Here is a 27173-nt window from a genome sequence, read left to right as displayed (position 1 = left end):
TTCCAAAGTTTGAAAGAGGAATTTGACATTAATTTAATACAGCATTAAGCATTTGTGGACTTGACTTTACAACCATTCAGCAAACGTTAGACATGCAGACTAACTAAAGTAAATGTTACGAATAAATAATTTATCATTTTGTTTTGTGTCTGTAATCTCGTACTAATCCACATGGATTTAGCTGATTTGTGACCAGAATTTTAAATAACTTCAGATCCAGGTAAGTGGCAAAAATATATGTAAGTTTTTCGTACGGGTTTTTGTAACTATGGCTCTTTTTATGCTCAGATTATGCTTTTTGCCACTTATATTAGAGGGTTGGCATGTATGAAAGTACAAAAAAGCAGACCAGGTTCACATTTAGTATAATTTCCCATGAACCTACAAAAAAGCAGACCAGGTTCACATTTAATATAATTTCTCATTGATTGGGTACCTTGGAAACTGATCTTTATGATCAACAGGTACCCGTAAAAGTTACCTAAAATGTTGACAGTTTTAGTAATGTGGTCAGATAAATATTAGAAGAGAAACATAATTTACTAGGAAATATGCTTTCCTGCACTATAATGCCATTCCAAGTTCAGGTGGCAAACTACTTTGTACAACAAGAAAATCTTTGATGGTGTCCCATGGAACAGTTGCTGAGCGCTACTTTGTACAACAAGAAAATCATTGATGGTGTCCCATGGAACAGTTGCTGAGTGCTACTTTGTACAACAAGAAAATCATTAATGGTGTCCCATGGAACAGTTGCTGAGTGCTACTTTGTACAAAAAGAAAATCATTAATGGTGTCCCATGGAACAGTTGCTGAGTGCTACTTTGTACAGCAAGAAAATCATTAATGGTGTCCCATGGAACAGTTGCTGAGTGCTACTTTATACAACAAGAAAATCATTAATGGTGCCCCATGGAACAGTTGCTGAATGCTACTGTGAAATATTATGATATTGGTGACCGATGTAAAAACCAAACACTTACATGGTCGGCACAAGTTATTTATATCAACGATAGTTAGAGGTTTGGCTAGGCTCACTGCAGTGGAGTCAATATTTGAACGATTTTTGCACATTTTCTTATTTTTAAAGGATGGTTAACTAAACTTAGCATTGATTCATGTAACTGTACATCTGGGATAAACACTATACATGAATAATTGTATTATTTAGACTGACTGCAGTCTGATTTGATGTTCTTTTTATGAAGATCCTGATCAACTTTCTTACCTGCTTCCAGATGGAAGATTGCATATAATGGCTTGTATAAATGAGCTTGTCCATCATGATTGTCAGACTATATGGAATGAAAATTCCGCAGACTTAAGAACATGAGACTCACTGTTGGAGAGTGGCATCCCTCTTATAGATATGATTGGAGAGATTAGGTCGTATTGTGTCAGTATGTATTGGACACATAGCTGACTCATGCATACCTTTTAAAGGGTGAACTTTGACCAAAGTGCATACCATGTCTGTGTCCACGGACAGTGAGACACGTTCTTGTTGAGTGTATTGCCTTCCATCCAGCAAGAGAGAAGCATTTTTATGTGAACTGCATGAGGAAAGGATATGACGATATACCACTCAAGAAAATATTGGAATTTTTTAAAATGGAATCTTGTATAACATTTTGGCCATATGTTTTTGAAGCATTAACATGTCACTGTTATTTTTTATTTGATATACATTTGACAGAATTTAACATTTGTTGACATTTATATTTTATCTTGAACTTGTTACATTTTTTTGGAAGGGTTTATTTTTTAATACAATTCCATTTGTTTTTCTTCATTTTTCAAATATTACTTTTAGTTGGTACCATATAGCCACTATTGTGCTGAGGTACAGTAATGTGTTACTAAATACATACATCATACAGACATTGTTTATGGCCATCCATCCACCCTCAAAATCTTCAAAAGACAATAGTTCATCAAGTGAACAGGTCCTTGTGTTATACATTCAGTATTTAGAAACATGGGAATTTTAGTTATTCTGTTGTAATGCCATTTTCTGCTTGTTCATTTCCAGTTATATATTTGGAAAGAATCTGGATATTCATACAGGAGGGGAGGATTTGAAATTCCCACACCATGAGAATGAGATAGCCCAGTCCAGGTGTTATTACAACTGTAATCAATGGGGAAATTACTGGTTGCATACAGGTGAGAGCTTTACATTTTTTGTGTATTGCTACAAACTATTGATTTAGAAATACTTTTATTGTACCATTGATACTTTTCTCTCCAGAAAAAGCAGGTAATTTTATTAAGTGTCACAGCAAGGCTGTTTTGGATCTTACTTTTATGTAAGTAATTTTACAGTGCTATCCAAGGCTGGGCTTTTGTAGATGTGACTTTATATTTATATCTGCATGAGTTTTTAAAATAAAGCATTGTAGGTATTTTGAACACTTCCATCTTTATTATATATATATCTCCTTGAAATACATTATTCGATCATATTAACGTCATGGATTACTCTCTGCTGCCTATGAATCCAGCCATCTCAGAAAGAGAAAAAAAAAAGTATTTCTGTCTAGGTATCATATAGATGAAAGTAGTTACTCTTTAAGACTACTCCCCTCATTCCCACTAGATGGCCACTGGTATCCCTTATGTAACCAATTTAAACATTCACTTGTAACTGAATATTGCCTCTAAAGAATCAATTGCAATTTACATTTAACTTTGACTATCTAACATTTATTTATTTTCATTGGTGTAGAAGTCAAAAGGTTAATAAATGCCTGGTGCATTCAACATTTGTGTTTATCTCAACAAATGTTTTATTTTTGCATTTCTTACCAGTCAGTATTTCCATGTGTTATTGATCAATAACATTTAAGTTTGATAATGATATTGTGCTCTTAAATTTTAGATTATACTTACGTCATCATGGTAATGCAGGTTCACCAATCTGAACAGTTGGTATATTTGTTCTATGTACTTTGTTTTTCCTTCTTTTTTTCTTTCTTTCATGACAAAGATGTCAATGAAGTGCAAGAAGTGCAGAGGCTTTAAAGTCATGGAGGACAATCATGAGTTGTGCTTGACCTGTACAAAATGCTCTTACTCTCACCCATGTAGCATGTTTGAGTGTGGGCAGAAGATATTCAGTCCGTTGTTTTTAAAGTCATGGAGGACAACCATTACTTGTGCCTGCCCTGTACAAAATGCTCTTACTTACACCCATGTAGCATGTGTACAGTATGGGCTGAAGACATTCAGTCCGTTGTTTTTAAAGTTATGGAGGACAACCATTACTTGTGCCTGCCCTGTACAAAATGCTCTTACTCACACCCATGTAGCATGTGTACAGTATGGGCTGAAGACATTTAGTCCATTTTCTTGAAAAGCAGTTGAAGGACAGTGAAAAAAGTGTGTACCTAAAATCATCCATAATATATATTATTAAGCTTTTATCTGAATTTGGAATCATAGACCATCTTTTTTTTTGGGGTGGGGACATTGAGATGTTGCTTTTCATCCTCATAAAATACCAAAAGCAGCACCTATGGTGACGATCATTTCAGATTAAATCAAACCCATACCAATCAATTCCACTGAAGCTTTATTGGAATTGCATATGATACACATTCTACAGCAAGCAATGTCATCTAGAATGCTGTTGAGTGAATTGGAGGAAACTGGGACCATTTTTAACATATTAGCAGCCTGTTGGGAATATGGCCCAATCCCTGGCCCATATATGGACTTGGAAACAATGAAGTCAGGCATGTGGGATTACCTTCCAACTTTGCTGGCTGGTCTAGCTTGTTAAGTTATGCATTGTTCTCCAAATGCCATCGTGGCTGCCAACCAGTAGGCTGGACAATCAGTGATCAGATTTGTCATTTGTCATGAATCCATCATCTTGGACTGATGAACACACACTGCTAGACAGTTCCTTCATTGATGGCATCCTACACCCAGTAGAATGTCCTGACCAACCAACCAGCCATATTCACCATATTAATGATACCATTAAATGGCAAGCCAGCATTTAGGGTCATCACACCTGACCTTACTAGTGCCAGATCAGCATTCCCCAGCTGGACCAAGCTCTGCGCTGGACAGAACTCAGCCATCCATACTAGTGTATCCAAGCAGTAGAACATTTTTTTAACGCATAATGACAGTTTGACATCATTGCTGTATGGAATTCTATACCACTGGACACAGAGCTTATAAGAGGGACAATTTCCCTGTTGACAAAGGAGGCAATGTGGACTTGCTTGAACATTCCAATCCAGTTGTGTAAAGGACATAATTTAGTTCCAAGGTGGCAGTTACGATAGTCTGAAAATTGGACACACTGGATTGCTGTTCCATTCCTCTTCTGGCTTGAGCAATTCAGTCATTTTATTACTGCTCCAAAATTCAAGATGGAGTCAGTTGACTGGCATGCAAAGTCTACTTCCTCCAACTTGTATTTGCATGACATGGCCTCGCAAAGAAGAGACCTGAATCTTGTCAGCTTACTGGTAGCTGCCCAGATAGTTACTATCCCCCATTCATGACATCACAACCTCAGCCCCTGTCTTGACCTTGCAACTTTTGCTGGACCTGCCCAGGAAACTTGAAATGCATGTCAATAACCAGGTACAGGATCCTGCAGGGATTGCTCTTGCACATGTATAAACACATAATCTTTTGTTGTGCTAACCTTATGTTAAGATAAGTTCTTTTTAGTAGAGCAGTCATCATGCTGCAAAGAGTAATAGAAGTAGAGGTTGGATGCTCTCCTAATGTTAATGTTATCAGGTAATGAATTTGATGGAGAAAGGAAAGGTTTTAGTAAATTATGTTTCTTGAAAATAATTAACCAGTGACATTATTATCAGTCCGTCCTACCCTTCCCTGCAAATGTGAGTATCCTGCTATTGGTTATGCTGAAATATAAACTGGTTACATCCAGGAAAAAGGAGGCCACCTATCTAGAAATTGCAGAAGTTAATATGTAAGAGTTACTTCCCTTCATGTGACAGCAATGGAAAGACTTTTCTGTCTTTCAGGGAGGGCTGGATTCAGAGGTAGCAGACACTAATCCCAAATGGTAATTGATCAGGTAAGTATTTTTGAAAAAAGCATAATTTATTAAAAATTTCCTTTATGCTATGATTGCACTGTAACATTCTCATTCAGTTTCATTTTATTTTTCTTTCCAGGTCACTTGTTCTTACAGAATGATCCTTATAAGATGTCCAAATCACTTCAGAATGTGATATTGGTCAAAGAATACCTTAAGAAATACACAGCCAATCAGTTTCGTCTCTTCTGCATGCTAACTGATTATAAGGGTGGTATGTATAGGAATAGGTTCGTGGATATAATAGGCACATAACTATTCATGACTTTATTTTATCACTTGAATTTGTGTTATTTAGGTACATAAACCCATTTAATATTTTTCTATTGTACACAGGTGTAGTAAAACCGCACATCTTGTATATTAATGACTGACCTTGTCACACTACAACAACAGTATTTTGATCAGATTTTGATTAAACTTGTGAATTAGACTTGTATTGTCAAGTAGTTGGATGAGTTTGGTTTTGAGCTAGATCAACACATGAGTGTCTATGCTCGCCATCACCATGGAGACCAGATTTTGATTGGATTTTGCTCCATCTTGGTAAAGAAGCATATATTATCATTGTTGTAGGTAGGTTGTACAGTAAGTTATTTTGATTGGATTTTGCTCCATCTTGGTAAAGAAGCATATATTATCATTGTTGTAGATAGGTTGTACAGTAAGTGATTTTGATTGGATTTTGCTCCATCTTGGTCAAGAAGCATATATTATAACCAGAAATGTTTGATTGTAAGGTGACCTTGGGATGGTTCCCCGACCCATTAGTCAACCTATTACGGGGTTAATAAAAAAAAAAAAAAAAAGAAAAAAAAAAGAAGCATATATTATCATTATTGTAGATAGGTTGTACAGTAAGTGATTTTGATTGGATTTTGGTCCATCTTGGTAAAGAAGCATATATTATCATTGTTGTAGATGGGTTGTACAGTAAGTGAGCTATGAGCTTATTAATGAGATCAGGTGAGCAATATCAGCCCACTTGAGCCTCCTTTTTCTAGACAGCGTAGGTTTTTTAACAAATTTGAGTGAACTGACTGTTTATGTATTTTTTTAAAATGTATTACCTAATTTTACACTGTAAATGTCATGCAAAAGAAATGTTAATCAAATCTGTTCTAATAATGACATGCGTTTCTTTCCTTTGCTGTCAGTAACACATATTTACATTCCTTGATCAGGCCACCTTGCAACTTTTGAAGATGCTATACATGATCTGTTTGAGCTAACCCTAAATCAAACTATATGTTATGAAGCTTGATTGTCTATGATCTTGTACTTGAACAAATTAATGAAATACTTACCTGAACAAATTAGTTATTAAATGACTGAATAGTTTGTTCTTATGCATCAAGCAAAATAGATGTGTAGAGTGCTGTTCATTAATAGAGTTAATATTGAATGTTACTTGCAATAGACGAAGGCTAATATAGTTGACATTCATATTGTTTAATTGAAAAAGTCTTGCTTTAAAGGAATATGTTTTTAAGATAATAATATTTTTATTAATTTTTATTTATTAATATTATATTTAATATGTTTCTAATATATTGTAGCATATCATACCATCAAAATCTTCCTGTTTCTTCCCAGTAATTGAATATAGTGATGAGAAGTTAGGGAAAGCCTGTGCCATACTGGACAGTTGCCATAGTTTCCTACATAAATGTGATACTTATATCAAAGGGCAGTTGGTGACTGCAGAATTTTCTGAAGCCGAAATGATTCAAAGGTTAGTGTCAGTTTTTGTTGTTTAGTTAAATACTTTCCCAATCACAATAATATTAGAAAATAAGCTATGCTACCTGAGAATCCAGTCTCTCTGAAAGACCAAAAAATGTCTTTCCATCTGTATATCATGTAGATTAGGGGAAGTAACTAAGTACCTCTTACAGAATGACTTGGGAAGCCATCTGTATCCAGGATGTTTAGAAGTTGTAAACATTTGCACAAACTGTTGACAATGCTTCCAGTAATCGATTATACATTATCATAATTTTACAGCATCCAACAATTTTTTTCATTGGTGAAGTAAACGAAAAGGTTGATGTACCGTTTGTTAACAAAATGTGTGCATTTTCTGGTGAATTTGCTCACATGTATTCATATTTATTCCCAGTGTTATTATTAATGTGAAATTGATTGGTAGTACACAAGTTTTCAACAGTGTATTTATATTGTGCGGTTAAACATTGGTCTGTTAAGGTTTTATTATTGTCTCAGTGCAAACTTGTCTAATTGAATTGTTTGAATTTTTGTTTTATGTTCTTTTTTCTTCAGTCTATCATTTTGGAGATGCCAAGCAAGTGCAAGAAGTGCATTCACTTCAAAATTGTTGGGAACAATCTTGAAACGTGTTGTGCCATCACAAAATTTTCTTTCAGTTACTCAGAATGTATGCATTGTGTGCAGAAGACATGTGGTCCAACATCATAGAAAGGCAGTCGAAGGGCTGTGAGAAAAGGGCACATTTGAAACTGAGTGAACATGAAGTGTTAAGTAACCATCTGCATTTGGAATAATTGGCAAGATTTATGAGGGCTGTTAAAATGCCACTCCCATCCCCATGAACATAACCCAGAACAGTATCTACAGCAACAGTTCTTTCTGTCACCATGGAAGATACATCAAGAAATTACACATAAGCTTTGTTAGAATCATGGATGCTGTGCATAAAATAACAAACTTTCATTGACTTGGAGGAAACTGGGACTATTTTATCCTAATTTGGCAGCCCATTGGACATAAGCTCTACCCCTGCCCTAGCACTAGAAAATCAGTGTTCAGTTTTGGCAGTTCTGACAAAATCATTTTGGACTGACAAACTGCACATAACTTGACACTGATGGCTAGCTACACCCAGAAGACACCCCTACCCCACCCTCCCACTCTGGGCTAGAGCAACCACATCCATGATCCCAACTCATTGTGCACCAGCTTCACAGTTGGGGCCAGCCAGCCAGCCTGGCCTGCTCAACCACCCCTGGCTGACATCTACCAACCAGCCAGCCTGGCCTGCTTAACCACCCCCGGCTGACATCTACCAACCAGCCAGCCTGGCCTGCTCAACCACCCCTGGCTGACATCTACCAACCAGCCAGCCTGGCCTGCTCTGCCACCCCTGGCTGACATCTACCAACCAGCCAGACCCTGCTCTATGCTGAACATGACATTTCCAGCTCTACTAGTATATCCAGTAGATGGTTCTAATATTATGAATAGTGATGACAAGTGTCGTCACTGCTGTTTGGAATGTTATACCTCTGGATGCAGGACTTACAGGTTGTGGCCACCCCCACCCTGACTGAAGAGGGGGATGATGTGGATTTACCCAAACATTCCAATCTGAACATGAAAAGGAAAGGTGAGAGATCAGTTTTAAGACTGCAGTTCAAGATATCTACTGAATTTTGTCTCTCTCAGAATGTCTTCCAGCATTCAATACCCCATATGAGGTCAAGGCCTTAGTGGATGTTGATGAGGATGATGAACATCTATCCTTCAGGATCTTTGCAAAAACCTGATAAGATTGCTTAAATAATTTTTGGACATACATCAAATTAGATTCACCACCACAGTAATTTATAGTTCTTTTCAGTGAGTCTGTTGCCTACAACTTTCTACAGATACAAGTCACATACCAGTTTGTATCAATTGGATTTGCCGAGTCTAAGATAAAGACATTAATGCCTTTAACATGTCTGTTGTCCTCTGTTGTAATATGTCACCATATAGCCACTATTGTGCTGATGTGTTATTAAAAAAACATAAAGTTACTACATACATGCCCTGCTCTTGCATACTACTAAAAGGTGTGTGTGAGATTTGGATTTTTAACTTAGCTTTAACAATTTTTCAGTCATATCACTACGATGTCTGCATTGTGGAAGTTTATAGTGATGTCTAGCACTGGGGCATTGTGCCGCAGACATGTAACATGATGTCCCACCCAGTCACATTATCCTGACACTAAGCTGACCAGTCCTAACACCAACCTCTTAATGCTGAGTGCCAGGCAAGGCAGCTGTTAGTACCATTTTTGTAAGTCTTTGATATGACTCATTCGGGGATTGAACCCACGACCTCCCGCATCCGAGGCAAACACTCTAACCACTAGGCCACCGGAACAGTCTCTACTAAAAGGTATACGTCTAATCAGTGCATAACCTGCCAGTGTCCAGTGAAAATAGAAAATGTTGTAGTTGAGTTTATCAGCTTCCACCCTTTTAGATGGCCTTTTTGGTATGAACCCATTATTTTATATTTTTACCAGTATATTTAATTTTATATGTTACATGCTTGTAACATAATGACCATTTATATTTGATCATGTATTTAAGGTTTATGTTTATTTAGAAAAGTTTTTGTTAATACACCTTTTCATGCAAATCATTTGCATATTTTTAGTATTGATTAGCACCATACAGCCATTATAGTGCTGATGTGCCATTAGTGCTAAATTAAAATACATACATACATACTACTGTAAGGTGAAAAGACATGTGTTTCATGCTACATCTAAGTTGGTCAGGAATGTGGTGTCGACTTCTTCCTTACTTGACCTGGCATCCATTGCGATCGTTCACCTTGCTGAGAAAACAGTTAAGTGATTATGCCTTGGAATTGGCATTACCAAGGTACTCAACAAATCTGCTTACCACATGATGGCAAATGCTCTAATGACTTCTTGCAACACTGATCTGATAAGAAGAATCACTCTCTGCGATCTTGTCTTAACCCCCACCCCTATGTAGTGACCCAGTGCTCTCTTCCATTTGTCCTCCCACTTTATGTTCAGGTGCAGAATTGAAGAGGTAAGAAAGTGGGTGCCACTTTGGTTGTTTGTGTAAGCCGTAAACTCATCATGACTTCATCATGGACCATACCAGATATGGGATGATCATCAACAGAAAGGCTTCTCATCAACAGCATCCTTTTTTTAGCTATGTGAATTAAGATGGTCATATGCCTAGCTTTCACAGGCAAACCAAGAAGGTGGATTGAAAAACAAACTTTGTCTTCCACCATGCCTTCCATTGACTGACAATGACTTGCCATTGTTGTTACCCACTGTGACCATCCTGTGGGCCTCGGACTTCTTTTGTTCTGCCAAACTTAGATCACCTGCTTTCTGCTTTGCAACAAGTGATTGCATTATTAAAGTTTTGTTTAGGGTTCCAGATCTTGTTAATCAAACACACTTCACCCCTCTACTTTAATTGTTCCCTTTAATGATGGAGATCTCAAGCAGTCCTGTGAAAGCAATAAAGAATAATCTTCACCCTCTCACCTTGGTTGGCCAATTGAGAGAGGTAGATTTGTAAGAATCATGATGTTTTCTCAATCTTCCTGAGACCCATTTAGAATGTCTGCAGCAGCTTTCAAGGGTCTTTCTATTGGTTAAGGCAGAAAAGCAAAACACATGCACAAGTGCTGGTTGCATGGATTAAGTAGTTTATAAGATCAGCATAATCTAACTGTCACAGGTTCGGATATAACTAATGAAGATTTTGACTTGTGAAAACAAGAGTGATTTCCACCGGTGTGGCTTTTCAAAGTAATGCCTTAATTTGAGCCATAGTTGAGTCATTTGGTTGTCTTACACAGTCTACTTTCTCCAGCTTTTGTTTATGTAATATGGCCTTGCAAAGGATAGAGCTGAATCTTGTTCAGTCACTGGCAGCTGCTCAAACAGTTACTGTTCCCATTAATGACAGCATAATGTCACCCCCAATATGTGACCTTGAAGTATTTGCTGGATTTGTCCAGGAAACTTGCTTCTAAGGCAAAGCTAGATGCAGGTTTCCACAGGGATCTCATTTACACGAGTATTAACATATAATCTTCAATTGCACTACCATCATGTTAGGAGTTCATCCTTCTTCTTAGAGCAGTCATTGTGGTCCTACAGCACGATGTGGTTAGAGGTTGGACACTGAAGCATTTCCTCCTCCTTCTCTTACTTATTTATCTTACTTATTTGTTAATGTGATTGTGTAATGTATTTGGAGAAAGGAAATTGTTTTAGTAAATTGTTTCTCTGAAAATACTTACCTAATCATACACACCCACTCCCTTCCCACAAATGTGAGCAAGCTGCTTAAGGTTTTGTTCAAGTTTAAACTAGTAAGCATCTTGGATAATGTCAGCCAACTAGTGTTGGCAAGGGAAGTTAATCTGTAAGAGTTACTTCCCCTCGTGTATGGGCTGTATAGATGAGATTGGGTACAATTTTTGGAGAAGCATTTTTAAATTAAAAACTTCCTTTTGCCTGCATTATAAATGTCCAGACATTGATATAACTTTCCCACTGACAAAAGCAGCAGTCATGTCAATGTTAAGATCCTGTGTCAAGACATGTACAATGGACAGTATATTATTGCAAGTTAGCAATGCGTACATTTGTGTTCAGCAGAACCATTCTTTTTTTTCTGATGTAAGTTTAAGATAAGCCAGTAAAATAAAGAGAATTTACATCAGTGTAATTTCAGATTTAATTGAACCATGAACATTATATTTCCTGAACTACTGTTATAGATTGTATGTTTGTATGCACCTATGTCTGTATGCTTGTTTGCTTGCCTGCCTGTTATATGATTTCTTGGAGACAATCTCCACGATGTAAAAATGTAAAAATCAGTAAGTCATTGTCATATTACTTACACTGTAATTTATTTTAATTATCTATTCTAGGTTAAATGAAACTAAGTCACAGGTTTTGACACTATTAGCAGATGACTTTAACACCAGGGATTGCATTGAAGCTGTGATGTCTCTCATCAATTACACTAACTCTTGTTTGAATAAGAAACCTCAGGTAAGAGATAAACATATTTTGAAGATAAATAAATTTACTTTGCATTATTTTATTTGATACAAGTATAGCTTCAGTTCATGCTCATTAATAATCATAGAATTTCTTGTATGTTTACAGTGGTAAAAGTATATATTGTTGCCATTAGTCAAGGCACTCATCAGTTTACTGAGAAAACACTGTGGGATACCAATTTTTCTGATTTCTGTTTGTCCAAACAGCAAATTTAAAGACCCATTGAACAACAATGCTTTTGTTGAATATAAATTTATGTAAAAGTCAATGCCTATTTTGTGGAATATCAATTTACATAAAAATCAAAGCCTATTTTTTATGTAACAATCAAAGCCTTTTTTATCGATTATCAGTTTATGTAAAAATCAAAGCCTATTTTGTAGAATATCAATTTATATAAAAATCAAAGCCTATTTTATTGAATATCAATTTATGTAAAAATCAAAGCCTATTTTATGGAATATCAATTTATGTAAAAATCAAAACCTATTTTATGGAATATCAGTTTAAAAAGAAAGCATATTTTGTAAGCAAACCTTCCCTCAGAAGTAAAATAAAATCTAAATATAATCTGAATGTGTCTTGAAAATTGGATGAACAATATTAATGTTATGACAACTTCATTTTGTACATGTTATATCCAGTAAAACCTGTCTTGAGCAACATTTGCTATGAAATATCACCTATTATTTATGACCAGAGTCATCATGCAAAAGATAGATTTTCTTTTATAAATGCACGGACATGGGTGACTATGTGAAGAATGTGACCAGCAACCACAATTTCTTTGCAAAATTTGCATTTACTATGAATGATTACAAAGTGGAAACAGAAATAAACACCACTGATCTTCTTCTACTCCTTTGTCACCATAACTGTCTAAAAAGTAAAGATTGTGATTCCTCCTCTAAGCTGCTAATCCAAGTACAAACAAAACGTTTATATTTTTGGTGAAACCATGACTTCAGAATCAGCATCCACAAAAATAAATAAATTCACAGTAATTTTGACATCTCTTATTTCAGTCAGGATCTGCCTGTCGATCTCCTGGTGCTGTTGCAGCAGTTAGTGTTTATGTACATAGAATTTTAGGTCAGCTTGGAGTCACTATAGGTGGAAGCAAGGTACAACATTTTTATAAAGAAATTTAAAAAAAAATAATGTTAAATTTTGAATGAACATAGTTATTTATAGACATTGGTATCTTATTTCAGAGCAGGTATGCGTTAAATTTGGTGTTGATTAGTGCAGACATCTGTAACAGTCATTTGGCGTCTTAAACTTGGTAGCCTTTATAAATTTCAATGTAGTTGTGATTTTCACAGTATAAATTGTAACTTAATTCACCTTATGTTATAGACAGCATTGTTTGGTAGAAGGAAGCAAGGATTTACCTTTTTAGAGCATATATTTACTTTATTTTTTATTCTTGTTTATTTAAGCATGTGTTTGTTGATAATTTAAACATCTGTTTTTTTTTTTACCTTTATTTACAACTCATGTGAAAAAATGTTCTTTGTGAAACATTTATATAAAATAGTCCAAGCAAACCAATGATGAAAATGATGAATAAGCATTGTTACTTTGCACCAGAAATAATTTTCTAGATCTAAGACAATTTTAATTGGATGGGGCACAAATTACACAGGCGTTTGGGAGATGGATGGTGGGAATAAATGATACGAGTTACTGAGCGTAGAAATAGTCTAATACTTTCCCAATAGGGCGAAAGCTGAGTGTTTCCAAATGACTATATTTCCTTCATTCTGTGGAAGATTAAAGGATTAGCTTGCAAGCAAATAAAGAATTCACTTTAAGACTGATTTGTCAGCGTGGAAGGAGGTTAATATTGAATATTTTATAATTTTAAAATGTAGTGCTGTGCCTTTTGGTTTACTGTTGGTAATATATGTTTAAAAAGTATCTTTTCTGTATCAGTGCGGAGGAAGTCACACTTGACTCAAATTCCAAAATTTCAGGCATGCTGATTATTTTTTCATTTATAGTAGACTGGGAAGATATATCACTCTTACAGAAACACTAGAGGAAGAGATATAGGATAATTTGTATTTGTGGCAAGTAGAGTTATATTTGATTGGCACATTATACTTCTTTGAAAGGGGGGTTGGGGGAGGAAGGTGTACCATTTATCCCACATATGTCTGTTGTAAATTGATTAATATGAATTGCTCTGACACTATTTGAACTCGAGGAAAACTGAGTTTGCATAGGAGTTTGTTCAGTTTATATTAATTGTTGAGTCATTAAGAGTCTTATTTTTTTTAACAGGTTGCAGCAGGTGCTGATGAAGCAGAAAGAAATTTTAATTATGTAATGGATTCTCTTGTACATTTTCGTAAAAATGTCAGAAATTACGCACTCAATCCAACTGTATATGGTAAGTGAAACTTCACAGTTTGTAATGAAGGAACTAATTATTTTCTTCTGTTTAATTTCCTTCATGAGGACTGATGTTACATTAGTTGTATAGTACGCCATTTATGTACAGTATAGGGATCATACATTTTTTTATGGTATCACTATTTGTTGAAACCATTAGGTGTGTTAAATCCTCACCTGAAGCTCAAGGTCAAATGTTGCAGCACACTCAAAGGATTCAAGAGATCTTGATACCAAAATAGACATTTGTGATTACTAATTTTACATAAAACTCCCCCAAAATCTTGTACGTGTTGAGATGCATTTTAACATTTCCCTAGTGAAAGATCTGATTTGGTATGTTTGCTTTCTTTAAACTCTTTCATTGGCCCAAAGTGGCCATGTGGTCTATAGCCTATCTTGTGCTGAAAAATGGCATTAAACCCCATAACAATAAATTAATTGCTTTCAGGATGGCGTCTGTTTCTGATTAGCTGATGTAAAATAAATTAGCATAACTTAGCATAAATTAGCATCTGACAAAATATGGCAGATATTATACTGAACAATTAGCGAAAAGGGTTATTTCTCAAATTTTAAAAAGTTCCAGATGTGAACAGGTGATTATATGAAATTACATAATGGTGATTATATGAAATTACATAATGGTGATTATATGAAATTACATAATGATGATTATATGTCTTTACAGAACAGGTGATTATGTTAATTTACAGATTATGTACCATATTTTTATTGTATATGCACCAGTCACTGTGGAGTTGAAAACACTTTTATACTGATAACTTTTTATCTGGTGCATTGTATAGAACTTGTTTCTGACTCAGATAGTAGTTTTCTTAGCACAGCCTTTATTTCCAAAAATTCAGAAGTTTCATGGGAATTGTTTTTAAAAAAGTGATTGCTATCTAGTTAATAGAACATGTTTTTTTGTAGACTGGTCTTTTCTGCATTTATTATATATATATATATATATATATATATATATATATATATATATATATATATATATATATATATATATATATATATATATATATATATAATATGCCCATGATGCCATTCTGGAAGAATAAAGTGATCATTTTCATTTTAATGATTTGTATGTTGACAATGCATCATTGATGGTATTGTTCAGACCTATGTACTAATACTCTTATTGATTCTTTCAACTTTAATTGTTGAAGTCCCTGGTTTTTTTAATAATTTGAGTATGCAGTTTATCCTACATGTACTCTGTACACCTGTGATGAATCTGTAGCTGCACCAAGTCCGAATTGTGTGCATTATGGATGTACATACATTAGTAAATAACAAAATATAGGTATAATGATATTTCATTGTAACACTGTCTCACTGCATCATAAAAGTTTTCAATAAGTGAATTTGACATATTAGGACAGGTTTAATATCAACATAATGTTCTGCCCCCTTTATAAAAGATACAAGTCAGAAAGTCTACTATGTTTCATGTTGGGCAATCTGTAGCTTGGAATTAAACATAAATAGCAGGTAATTCTTGATAGTAGGTACTATTCAGTCTGGTAGAACAATGGTTTACTAAGTGGTACAAGTTTAAGCCAACACATATTCAGCCACTGCTACCTTCCAAGCATTCTGTTATCTATCCCCACATACACTTGCTTGTAAGTCAAATCCAACTGCCAACTTCATAGACCAAGATATGCCATTGTATAATGTGCTGGCAGATCTGGGTCTGTGCAATTTTGTTAGGAAACCATTCCCATTACTTGCTACTTCAGTACTTTCCTCCATGTTGATTCTTGTTAAAACTCATTTTTTAAAATCAAATTTTCAAATAACCATTTGTCATCAACTCTGTTCCTTTTGATGAGTTAAAGATAATGATCCCTACTGCCTAAAGTGTTAATTTTCTACACATGAAATTGTCTGTATTTTCAACTTGTTCAATAAGCACATCACTGCCATCACTTGTCTCTTCAGTACTGACTACCATGCTGATTTTTGCATGGTAAATTTCAACTTTTAAACCAAATGTTACCAGGTTTTTGTTTATTTAGACTCTGCTGTCACTGCATGATATTGCATTTGTATACCATCTACTTGTATTTCCTTCTTTTCAAAAGTGGATATGTAAAATTATGACATATTACAGGTTAAATGCACACTTTCACAATGTGGTAGACAAAATATTGTGAACATAAAACTGGAATCTTATTCTGTATGAAAAGCTAAAGTACAACTGGAATCATATCCAGTCATTAATGAGTTAAAACATTGATCAATTTTCATTTTAGTATAAACATTAGTCATATCAGCTTTTGACTTCATCAGGAGAAAGATTGTGGCAAAGGCCATTTTGATCTTGGCAAAGGCCATTTTGATCAGTAATATTAAAATCGTTTGTCTTTCGGAGTTGTTTATTTTTGAAATTCTTGGTAGCAGTAATTGTCTAACTAACGTTTCAAAGGTTGCAAGGCCACAAAAGATTTCCAGCTTTCTTCTTTGTGTTTCAAACCCAGTCCCTTATACAGAAGCAGGTATTAAGGGTATTGCATTATGTTGTATACTGTTATGTATATCAAACCCAGCCCCTGGTGTCTGGATAATGTGACAGGGTTGGACATGATACCACATGTCTGCAACATGGTGCCTCAGTGCTAGACATCACTATAAACTGCTACACTGCAGACATCGTAGTGATATGACTGAATTTTTTTAAAGCTATGTTAAAATTTCAAATCACACTCACACATATATAGCAATATTTTTGTAACTACTGGTACACGATTTTATATGCTTACGTATCTGTTGACACTTACTGTTAATAATCTTAATAATAAAACTTAATGATTACATTGGGTTAATTTCTCATTGGTTGCTGGGGTTTGGACTGTTCTAGAAGAATTCAGTAACTTCCAATTCATTGGCCTAGGTCACATGAATAGATAAATTTGAGGCAAAATGAGTAATAAGATCCATCATGAGGGGTATATCAGGAAATAATAGTCATAATAGAAGTTGTATATAAGGAGAGAACTCAACAATAATATTCAATATTATTATGGAGTCATCCTCATTTCTTGTGTTCCTGTTGTAAGTGTGCAGATGTGTTTCATGTTGTACTTAGATATTATTTGTGAAGATAAACATTTGTTTGTATTGTTCAGTGTAAACAGAAAGTGCTCATTATTTGGACTGTAATGTTATTCTGGAACTGTTGTGAATTATTCAGAGAAGTTCTGTTCAAAACCATATCGACAACATCATGATTTTTGGTGGACTGTACATTTCTGGTTTTGAAATTTATATGGAACTTTTCATTTATTTGCACTTTCATAGAACTTTGTCAGGATTTTTTTGGATTCACTTCATAATACTGTTAAGTTACTCTCACATATTTTTCAGTTATATCTTTGATATTTAAATTATTTGTTATGTTTTACAAAACATGTTGGTTTTGCTTCTTTCTGTTACTTAGTTTATGACCTCAGAGCTGTAAGAATGCAGAAACATGTATTAAGAAGGATAATGCAGTATATTGTATACAGTATCATATGTTAAGGATAAATGCATTATGTTGTACACAGAATCATATATTAAGGATAATGCATTATGTTGTACACAGAATAATATGTTAAGGATAATGCATTATGTTGTACAAATAATCATATGTTAAGGATAATGCATTATGTTGTACACAGATTCATGTTAAGGATAATGCATTATTTTGTACAAATAATCATATGTTAAAGATAATGCATTATGTTGTACACAGTATCATATGTTAAGGATAATGCATTATGTTGTACACAGAATCATATGTTAAGGATAATGCATTATGTTGTACACAGTATCATATTAAGGATAATGCATTATGTTGTACACAGTATCATATGTTAAGGATAATGCATTATGTTGTACACAGAATCATATGTTATGGATAATGCATTATGTTGTACAAATAATCATATGTTAAGGATAATGCATTATGTTGTACACAGAATCATATGTTAAGGATAATGCATTATGTTGTACACAGTATCCTATGTTAAGGATAATGCATTATGTTGTACACAGAATCATATGTTAAGGATAATGCATTATGTTGTACACATAATCATATGTTAAGGATAATGCTTTATGTTGTACACAGTATCATATGTTAAGGATAATACATTATGTTGTACACAGAATCATATGTTAAGGATAATGCATTATGTTGTACACAGAATCATATGTTAAGGATAATGCACTGTATTGTAGACAGAATCATATGTTAAGGATAATGCATTATGTTGTATACAGAATCATATGTTAAGGATAATGCATTATGTTGTACACATAATCATATGTTAAGGATAATGCATTATGTTGTACACAGAATCATATGTTAAGGATAATGCATTATGTTGTACACATAATCATATGTTAAGGATAATGCATTATGTTGTACACAGAATCATATGTTAAGGATAATGCATTATGTTGTACACATAATCATATGTTAAGGATAATGCATTATGTTGTACACAGTATCATATGTTAAGGATAATGCATTATGTTGTACACAGAATCATATGTTAAGGATAATGCATTATGTTGTATACAGAATCATATGTTAAGGATATTGCATTGTGTTGTACACAGAAACATGCAGAAAGGTACTAATGATGCCAGAATAAGTTATTGATTGGTTCTCATCCATTATGAACTGAAGTCAAATGAAATAAAATAAATGTCAAAGATGAAACTAAATTAAACCCCCCAAAATGCGATCTGTGTCCATTATATTAGGAACTGTTATACTGAGGGGCCTCATAGCAAAAGAACAACTTAATAGCTACATAGAAAAGGTCCTTTTGTATTTAATTTTACATAATACATCGTATCTCACACGTACATCTGGAATAGGCCTTTATTTTGTATGGCTAATCCTCTTTTGTTGACAGGAAACTTGTATCTACTCAAAAATAGAATATGATATGTCCTAATATATACATTAGAAGTCAATTTACAATATTTCCTAATATATATATTTGAAGTCCATTTACAGGGAATGGAAATTTTCTGTAAACAAGTAATTCCTGATGGAGTCATAATACATACATTAGAAACTGATTTACAGTCATGGCAATTTGCTGTAAACAAGTAATTCCTGATGGTGTTATAATATATTCAGTAGATGTCCATTTACAGACAATGGAATTTTGTTGTAAACAGATAATTCCTATTGGAGTTATAATATATAAAGTAGAAGTCTATTTATAGAGAATGGTAATTCACTGTAAACATGTAATTCCTGATGGAGTCATAATATATACAGTAGAAATCCATTTATAGTGAATGGTAATTCACTGTAAACATGTAATTCCTGATGGATCATAATATATACAGTAGAAGTCCATTTACAGTCATTGTCAATTTGCTGTAAAAAAGTAATTCCTGATGGGGTCATAATATCACAACACTTGACAGTTGTTCCCAGGGTTTACATGAATTGATAAGCTGGTAATCTATCATTGAGCTATACTGTCTCAGTACATGTTGAATGGCTCTCAATTGCCTACCTGCACAAGGATGTTATCTGTTGGACATTGCTAGTTCATACCAGTTTCTGAAATTTATCTGTATCTCCATTGTCTGTAGTACATACATTTAGTTTGTATATACAGGCAGATGTTGCATCACTGTAGTGTTAGAAAAGCATGGTATGGTTGTGATTTACTTAAGAGCACATTTTGAACATTCAGGGTTTGGATAAATTGACATCTGCTTAAATTGACAAGAATAAAAAAATAGTAGTCATTATCACACATTTATTCTCAGACTGTTTTGCAGGTGCTCCCCCTTCAGAAAGTGACCAGCAAGATATATCTTCCAAAAAGATAAAACCATTGTTACAGGCTTGCGATGAGTTAAGGAAGGACCTCTCAGTGATAAACATCAGCGTCCATGTAAGTTTTTAAAATAAGGATTGCTTAATTTTTACTGGACTGAAGTATTGTGTTTACCAGTGTAATTTTTCAAAAAGAGGATTGCTTATTTTAACTATACTAATCTAAAGTATTTAATTTATTTAATTTTCAGCAGAAGATTGTTTAATTTCTGCAATAAAAATTACTCTATTGACCTGTGTTGTTTTCAAACAAATTATTTATTTAATTCACCAGGATGAACTATAGTATTTACTTGTGTCATTTTTCAAACAGAAGATTGCTTAATTTTCACCAGACTAAACTACTGATTGACCCATGTAATTTTTCAAAAACTTGAACCCAAGCTTGAAATCCCAGAACCCAATAACCTTAAATTTGAGTAAATCCATAGCTCTTTTTTTCCAAATTCGAAAGGTTTTAATATATTAAATTTTAAAACTGCACTGATTTTGCATCCTTTTCACTATCACTATGTTGACATTATTATCAACATTGCCTGAAGTTACATACACATGGCAGTGTTAAATATTAATATGAACAGAACAAAATAAGGCATAATTAGAAAATGTTTATGTCAGGCTCAAAAAATTAAAACAGAATACTTTCCAAATGTGAAAGCATGCAAATTATTAAAGATGATTTTTTAAAAATGACTATTGAATATCTTGTATATGCAGGACATGTCTGACAGGGCTGGTGTTTTGAATAACAATAAAATACCCACATTGGATATTGAATGTTTCAGTCTTGGTAAAGTAATTGTTTTAACTTAATTTGACCTGATCATGTATGCAGGATGACCATTATGACCACTCCAGTGGCCAGGTGGTTAGAGCATCCACCTCGAATGTAAGAGCTCGCAGGTTAGAATCCCAGCCAAGTCACAGCAAAGACATATAAAAACACTAGCAGCTGCCTCACTTGGTGCTCAACATTAAGAGGTTAGTGTTAGAACTGGTTGGCCTGATGTCAAGATAATGTGACTGGGTTGAACATCATTCTAAACGTTTGCAGCATGATGCCCCAGTGCTAGACATCATTATAAACTGCCACATTGCCGACATCACAACAATATGACAAAAAAATTGTTAAAGCTGTGTTAAAAATCCAAATTGCTCACACACGTGACCATTACAACAGGTGTAAAATTGTCTTGGTGCTTCTGTAAACAGTCTAATATAACCTCTACTAGGGACCTAGCAATGCCTTAATAGTTACCTGCCTCAACCAGGTTTTAGATTAAACTATTAAATTTCATGGGTAATGAGATATTCCCAATGAATAGTTGAATCATTTTCCTAAAGACAGAGGAAAGAAACCTTGAAAATGAATCCCTATACAAAGTAAGATTTACACTGTGCCATGGTACTAATACAAAACAGTATAGTGAACTGGATTGTAACATCAAACTCCTTCAGAACAACAAGATAAATGGTTCTGTTCCAAAGTTAGTGTTCAACACAAAGTAACATGCTTTACAAGACAGTGTCTACTAGGCCAGGTACTGCTGAAGTTAGTGTCCAACATGATGTAACCTGCTTTACAATACAATGTCAACTAGACCAGGTACAGCTAAATTTAGTGCTCAGCACAATGTAGTCTGCTTTGTCATAAAATGTCAACTAGGTTAAGCCCAGGTACAGCTAAATTTAGTCTGCTTTGTGATAAACTGTCAACTAGGCTAAGCCCAGGTACATCTGAAATTAGTGTCTGCTTTGTGATGTCAGCTGGCTCAGGTACAGCAGAAGTTAGTGTCCAAGATGATGTACTGTAATGACTGTAAGTCTTGGGACACTATAAGTCATGGGACACATAAGCCCAGCGTCTATACCCTTAGCTTATGGGCATTATCTGCATGAAAGTGAAACGATTAATAAGATCACTTACTAGGTATAATTATCTGAAGAAAAAAATATGTTACTGAAGTATTTGAGAAAGAAGAAACAGTTGCAAAATGTTAGATGAGCATTAAACAAGTTGTGCCTAAGCAACATTTAACAAAGGCCATTATCAGAAACTTTTATGCATGTCCTTATTAGGTCTTGGTTATGTATTTCAACAGCTAATGTTTTGTTCCTATGTTTATAACAGTTCTTCCCGATCATTTCTAGAACTTACCTTTTAATTGGTGCTAAGTGTCCAGTATTGTGTAATATTGAAGTGAGTTGTGTCAGCTGTTGTATTCACCAGCTTATGTAGTGCACTAGTGCTTTATATTGTATGTTGTGTCAACAAAAGTGAGGAATATATATAATACATCTGGATGTAGACCATTGTATGAGATTTGACAAAATGTTACAAGTATGCAAACATCTTTCATTTTCTCTCTAGTGTATCTTGGTGTCACCATTGCTTTGATTTTGTTTTTATTTTATCCCCAGCATAATAGGGAGTTGAGTCAAAACATAAAATGTACTTCAGATTTTAAATAAAGCATCAAATTGGAATATTTTTTTTTACTAAACTATATGTAGTTATAGCATGAAGATATGTGTGTGTATATATCTTTATATGTGTATCTATATGTAAAAGAAATTTAGATTATGACCCCAGGGGTTGAGCTACAGAGGTTGAGCTACAGAAATTTGTGGATGGAGCAGATGGCAGTTGGAGAGTCTAAATTGATAATGTTTTAAGTTGGGCAACATGTACAGCATTTATGTATTTGCAAAGCAGATAGAGTAATCAAACATTAAATGCATGCTAGTTGTTGTTGTTATTATTATTATTTTTATAATTATTATTTATTATTATTTCTCCTCATTTTTATTCTTAGGATTATGGTCAAGAGTCATCATGGAAGCTGTTGGAGGGTCACTCAAGTTCTAAGATAAAAACTTCTTCAGTGCCAAAGATAAAGAAAGAGCAAGCTGGAAGTTGACAAAATTAAATGTTATTAGCATTTAATCAATGTAGTGTCAGATTGTATGACATGTGCCACTAAAACGCTGGAAATCAGTTTGGAAAACAATGGAGAATTGACCATAACAACATCGGGACACTTGTCTTATGTAGCTGATATAATCACAAATTTTATTCAATTGTTTGCACACTGTAAGAAAGAACCAATAAATCTCTGGCAATAAGCCCCTGCTTCAGAATGATGTATTCCGCATCTTCAGGAAAAAGTTAGAGACTGAATGTGGGCATTTCAGACTTGGCCCATTTTTATGTCCAAAAGACAACTAAATGTACGAGGCAGATGAAATCATCCTGTAATACAAGTCTCATCTATAATGAGAAAAATATTGGTGCGATTTATATGTTGGAGTATTTGAGATTAATATAAAATGTAGGAGTCTCAAAAAGCAAATTCTTTAGATATATTAGATATCCATCGCATTACTGAAGTACCAGGCAGTTTGTTGACTTTACCTTCTTCCCCACTGTGGAAGTTGATGCATTTATTCAGTCCATCTGTCTATCCATTAAAACCACTTTTGGGCCCAAAAAGGAGTATTTCATATATTGCATTATCTCATTAATGAGCTCAATCCATGCATAATAGTTAAGTATTATTTCATCTGATTGGTTCAGTTACTTTGGAAACTGTATTTTTCATCCAGTTCAGTAATCTTGGACTTAAATCATTTTATTATGAGCAAGAGCTGCAGTGTCTTATTTTTTAAATTCAGTGCAGTTAGAAATTGTTCTCAGATTGTATGCAACATAATCAGTTTTTCCCTATTAAAATACTTGTATTTTGTGTAAGCATGGGAAGTAACCCCATGCAAAAAAGTATGCCAACCAGACAAGTTTTTTGTAGAATACAAGATGTGCACATTTCAATGGAATGATTTATAAAAATTAGCAAAATAATGCATCTGAGAGATTAAAATGATTAATATGTCATTTTTAAATGAAGAAATGTGTAAAATTTGTATCTCTGCATGCGTTAATAAAATTCAACACAGAAATTAGTTATTAAATTGTTGCAGCATGATCTCTTTTTCGCTTCAAAATCTCTGTCTTCTATATAAAGAAAGCAGGAAAAGTAACCAGTACTAAAGATTATGCAAACCAGATAATACAGGTCATTTTTGGAATGCAGCATGTATAAATTTCAATTAAAATGAATATTATTATAAACTGAAGAAAAAATATGAAATAGAAATATTGTTAGAGAAAATGTACCATTGCTTGCTTGCATAAACTAGGTGCACTGTTGTAATTAAGGATGATAATTTCTTTGCAAACTTAATTAAGGATGATAATTTCTTTACAAACTTACGGACATTTGTTTGCAAGTAATCGTTTTTGTTAAATCTAATATTGATTTTGCTCCATTAAAAATGTAACTTTTTGATAAAATCCACATAAACGTTTATAATTTTATTTGCAGATAATTATTTTTTCTAAATTTTTGCCATATTTAAAATTATGTATTTGCAAGCAAGTTTGATATATCTGATGAATAGATGTGACTGTTTCTTGTATTGACATGCTTAAGTGCCAGAAATATTTTGCTATGTTTTGCTATCACATGTATTGTGCATTATTTTATATATTCAGTGCCTTTAAAAAATTTTTGTAAAACTTACAGTTTGTGTTTTTAATTTTTAATAGAAAAGAATATCCCAGTAAGTTTTTTTGTGAAACACTTCCAGATTTAATGACCAGAATCAAAGAAACCCGTGGCCTTCACAAAAAAACAAAATAAACTTGTGAATTGTAATTTCTGTTAGTGTAAAAGTCATGTGACTCATTAGGTCTCAAAAACACTGTCATCTGTAAATAATACTTATAAAGATCTTGGATGACAACTGTTATGAACAATAGATTATGCATATTAATTACATCCTTATTTTTAGAAAGAAATTTTATGACAATATAGTAAAATAGGTATAAGAGCGTGGTACAAGGAGATGAGATAGGTTGTATTCTTTCAGTACTATATAAACCTGCTGTAAGCCAGGTGGGTGATATCAGGTCTAGTTAGGCCAGGGGTGGGCAAACAACGGCCCACTGGCTGCATGCGGCCCACCAAGGGTTTTCATGTGGCCTAGGAACAAGTCATCATTCGCACTGAATCTGTTTATGTTGCTCTGTTTATCAAATAAATGTGCTTCTTTTGAAGTTTAAGTTTAAGTTTTCAAATATTAACAACATATTAACAACTGAAAATTAATAGATGTTATTTAGAAAAACCTTTTGTTTTTGCTATTTCAAATATTAATTATTTTACTTAATGAACTATGCGGCCCACGACAAGGTGTAAATTTGTGTATGTGGCACATGCACTGGAAAGTTTGCCCACCTCTGAGTTAGGCAGTGCTCAAAGAAAAATTGTTTTAGAAACCAGCAAAGGGCTGGTGACTTAAATAAACACACAAGCCCTGACTGAAATTCCTCAAGCCCGGACTCCAGTTTGCACATGCCCAAACTTTCATCTTTTTTTTTACATTGTCACACAATGTTGCAACTACAATTTGAATATCAATTCAATAGGGTTAAAAGGGGTTTGAAGGTAATGCAAGTTTCATTAGTGTTCATCACTGCACTCACTAGGGACTGGATGGTCCTGGTGTTCAAACTTCTCTCCTAGATTGCCTGAGTAAATCCTGGCTAGAACCGTGTTGATGCATGTTAATGTGTTGTTTTCAGTATGTGCAAAGAATTGCACCCCTCACCTTTATTTTCTTTTAATGCTGGTGTGCTTCACAAAGTAAAACTCCATTAGCCAAGAGTTCTGAAATTTAGTTTTGTTGGGCTTTGCTGATTGTTAAATTGCTTCCTAGATCAGCTTCAGTAATGAATTACACTTGAATACTATTCCGACAACGGAAATGATAATGCTTTGCATTTTATATATGTGGTAAAATCTGACTTAAAAGAAATATTGCTGCTGTTCACAAACTTGTCAAAAGTATATTACATATTGCTTAAATATTCTCATTCAATGATTTGTTATAACATTTGTTGTTATACACACATCTCTTTGATTTAATGGACTGCAGCCTTCATATTCTTACTAGCTGTGGTCTGCCAAGTAAGTAATATGTGAAATGTTGGTTTATAACTGACCTCTTTGCCTTTTATATATCTATATTCAGGTTGAAAATTTCATTCCATTTATTTTCACTAGTTGGTTTAACACCCTTTTTTAAAAGTAAATTGTAAAAGTCTTTACATCCTTTATTGTTTATTTACCTTACTTTAACTTTTTACACAGGGACTTTACACACTGAATTATCCCTTGAAAGGCAAGGAAATTGTATAGAGACCATATTTAGCTTTATAGCTATCAAATTCGATCATAGTTCCCTGATTTGTAAGCATATCACCAATATAGATTACATTATGTTCAAACCATTTCCTGTAGAAAATGGATGCCTTGTTCACCCTTAAAGGGAGTTCATCCATAAGCTTGTTTTCATAACATCTTCACTTCTCTGGGGTATATTTTTCTCTAGAAACAGTTTCCATGCCAGTAAAACATCATGCCAAAAAGCATTTATTGTCTTTTTTGATAAAGTCATCAAATTTGCATCTCCTAGTAAGAACAGGTTTCTAATATCACATTTTTCATACTCAAAAATAAATTGACCAATTTTCTGTGAGGTAGAATAATTCTATGAAACCATGTTATTTTCAAAGATAATATAAATTTATCAATATCTGCCACCACCAACCCACCTTTAGAAAACGTATGAATCATAACCTCTCTTTTAACTTTGTTCACTTTTGATTTCCATATAAAGGTGAAAAATAATTCATTTAATTCTCTGATAAAAAATTTTGCGGAGGATTTGGTAATGAGATGAACAAATGATTAAGCTTTGGATAAATTAAGGTTTTAAGGACTGTTATTTTACTAATTGATGTTAAGGATCACTTTTCCCAATGTTTTAAACAAGTTTAAATCATTTCTGTTTTATTTTCAAAATTCATTTTTACCATTTTATCTGGGGCCATGAGTGGCCAAGTG

At 33.9% G+C, this 27173-nt stretch overlaps 1 protein-coding gene across 1 annotated transcript in view; it reads left to right on the top strand.

Moving 5' to 3' along the window:
• The window catches only part of LOC149796870 (putative cysteine--tRNA ligase, mitochondrial), a 52206-nt gene extending 25635 nt beyond the window's left edge, over nucleotides 1–26571 (top strand). Inside the window, exons 6-13 of the mRNA XM_089961516.1 lie at nucleotides 2033–2166; nucleotides 5172–5306; nucleotides 6689–6827; nucleotides 11789–11912; nucleotides 12950–13048; nucleotides 14214–14322; nucleotides 20148–20263; nucleotides 23022–26571. Of these exons, the coding sequence (XP_089817642.1) occupies nucleotides 2033–2166; nucleotides 5172–5306; nucleotides 6689–6827; nucleotides 11789–11912; nucleotides 12950–13048; nucleotides 14214–14322; nucleotides 20148–20263; nucleotides 23022–23126 (961 nt within the window). The 3' untranslated portion in view covers nucleotides 23127–26571. The remainder of the gene's footprint in view (nucleotides 1–2032; nucleotides 2167–5171; nucleotides 5307–6688; nucleotides 6828–11788; nucleotides 11913–12949; nucleotides 13049–14213; nucleotides 14323–20147; nucleotides 20264–23021) is intronic.
• Nucleotides 26572–27173: the final 602 nt, after the last annotated feature.

The sequence above is a fragment of the Sinohyriopsis cumingii genome, chromosome 6 (assembly GCF_028554795.1).
Source record: "Sinohyriopsis cumingii isolate HCF-2022 chromosome 6, ASM2855479v2, whole genome shotgun sequence".
NCBI classification, from domain to species: domain Eukaryota; kingdom Metazoa; phylum Mollusca; class Bivalvia; order Unionida; family Unionidae; genus Sinohyriopsis; species Sinohyriopsis cumingii.
Note: the sequence above shows the minus strand (reverse complement) of the source record. Positions and strands in the feature narration are given on the sequence as shown.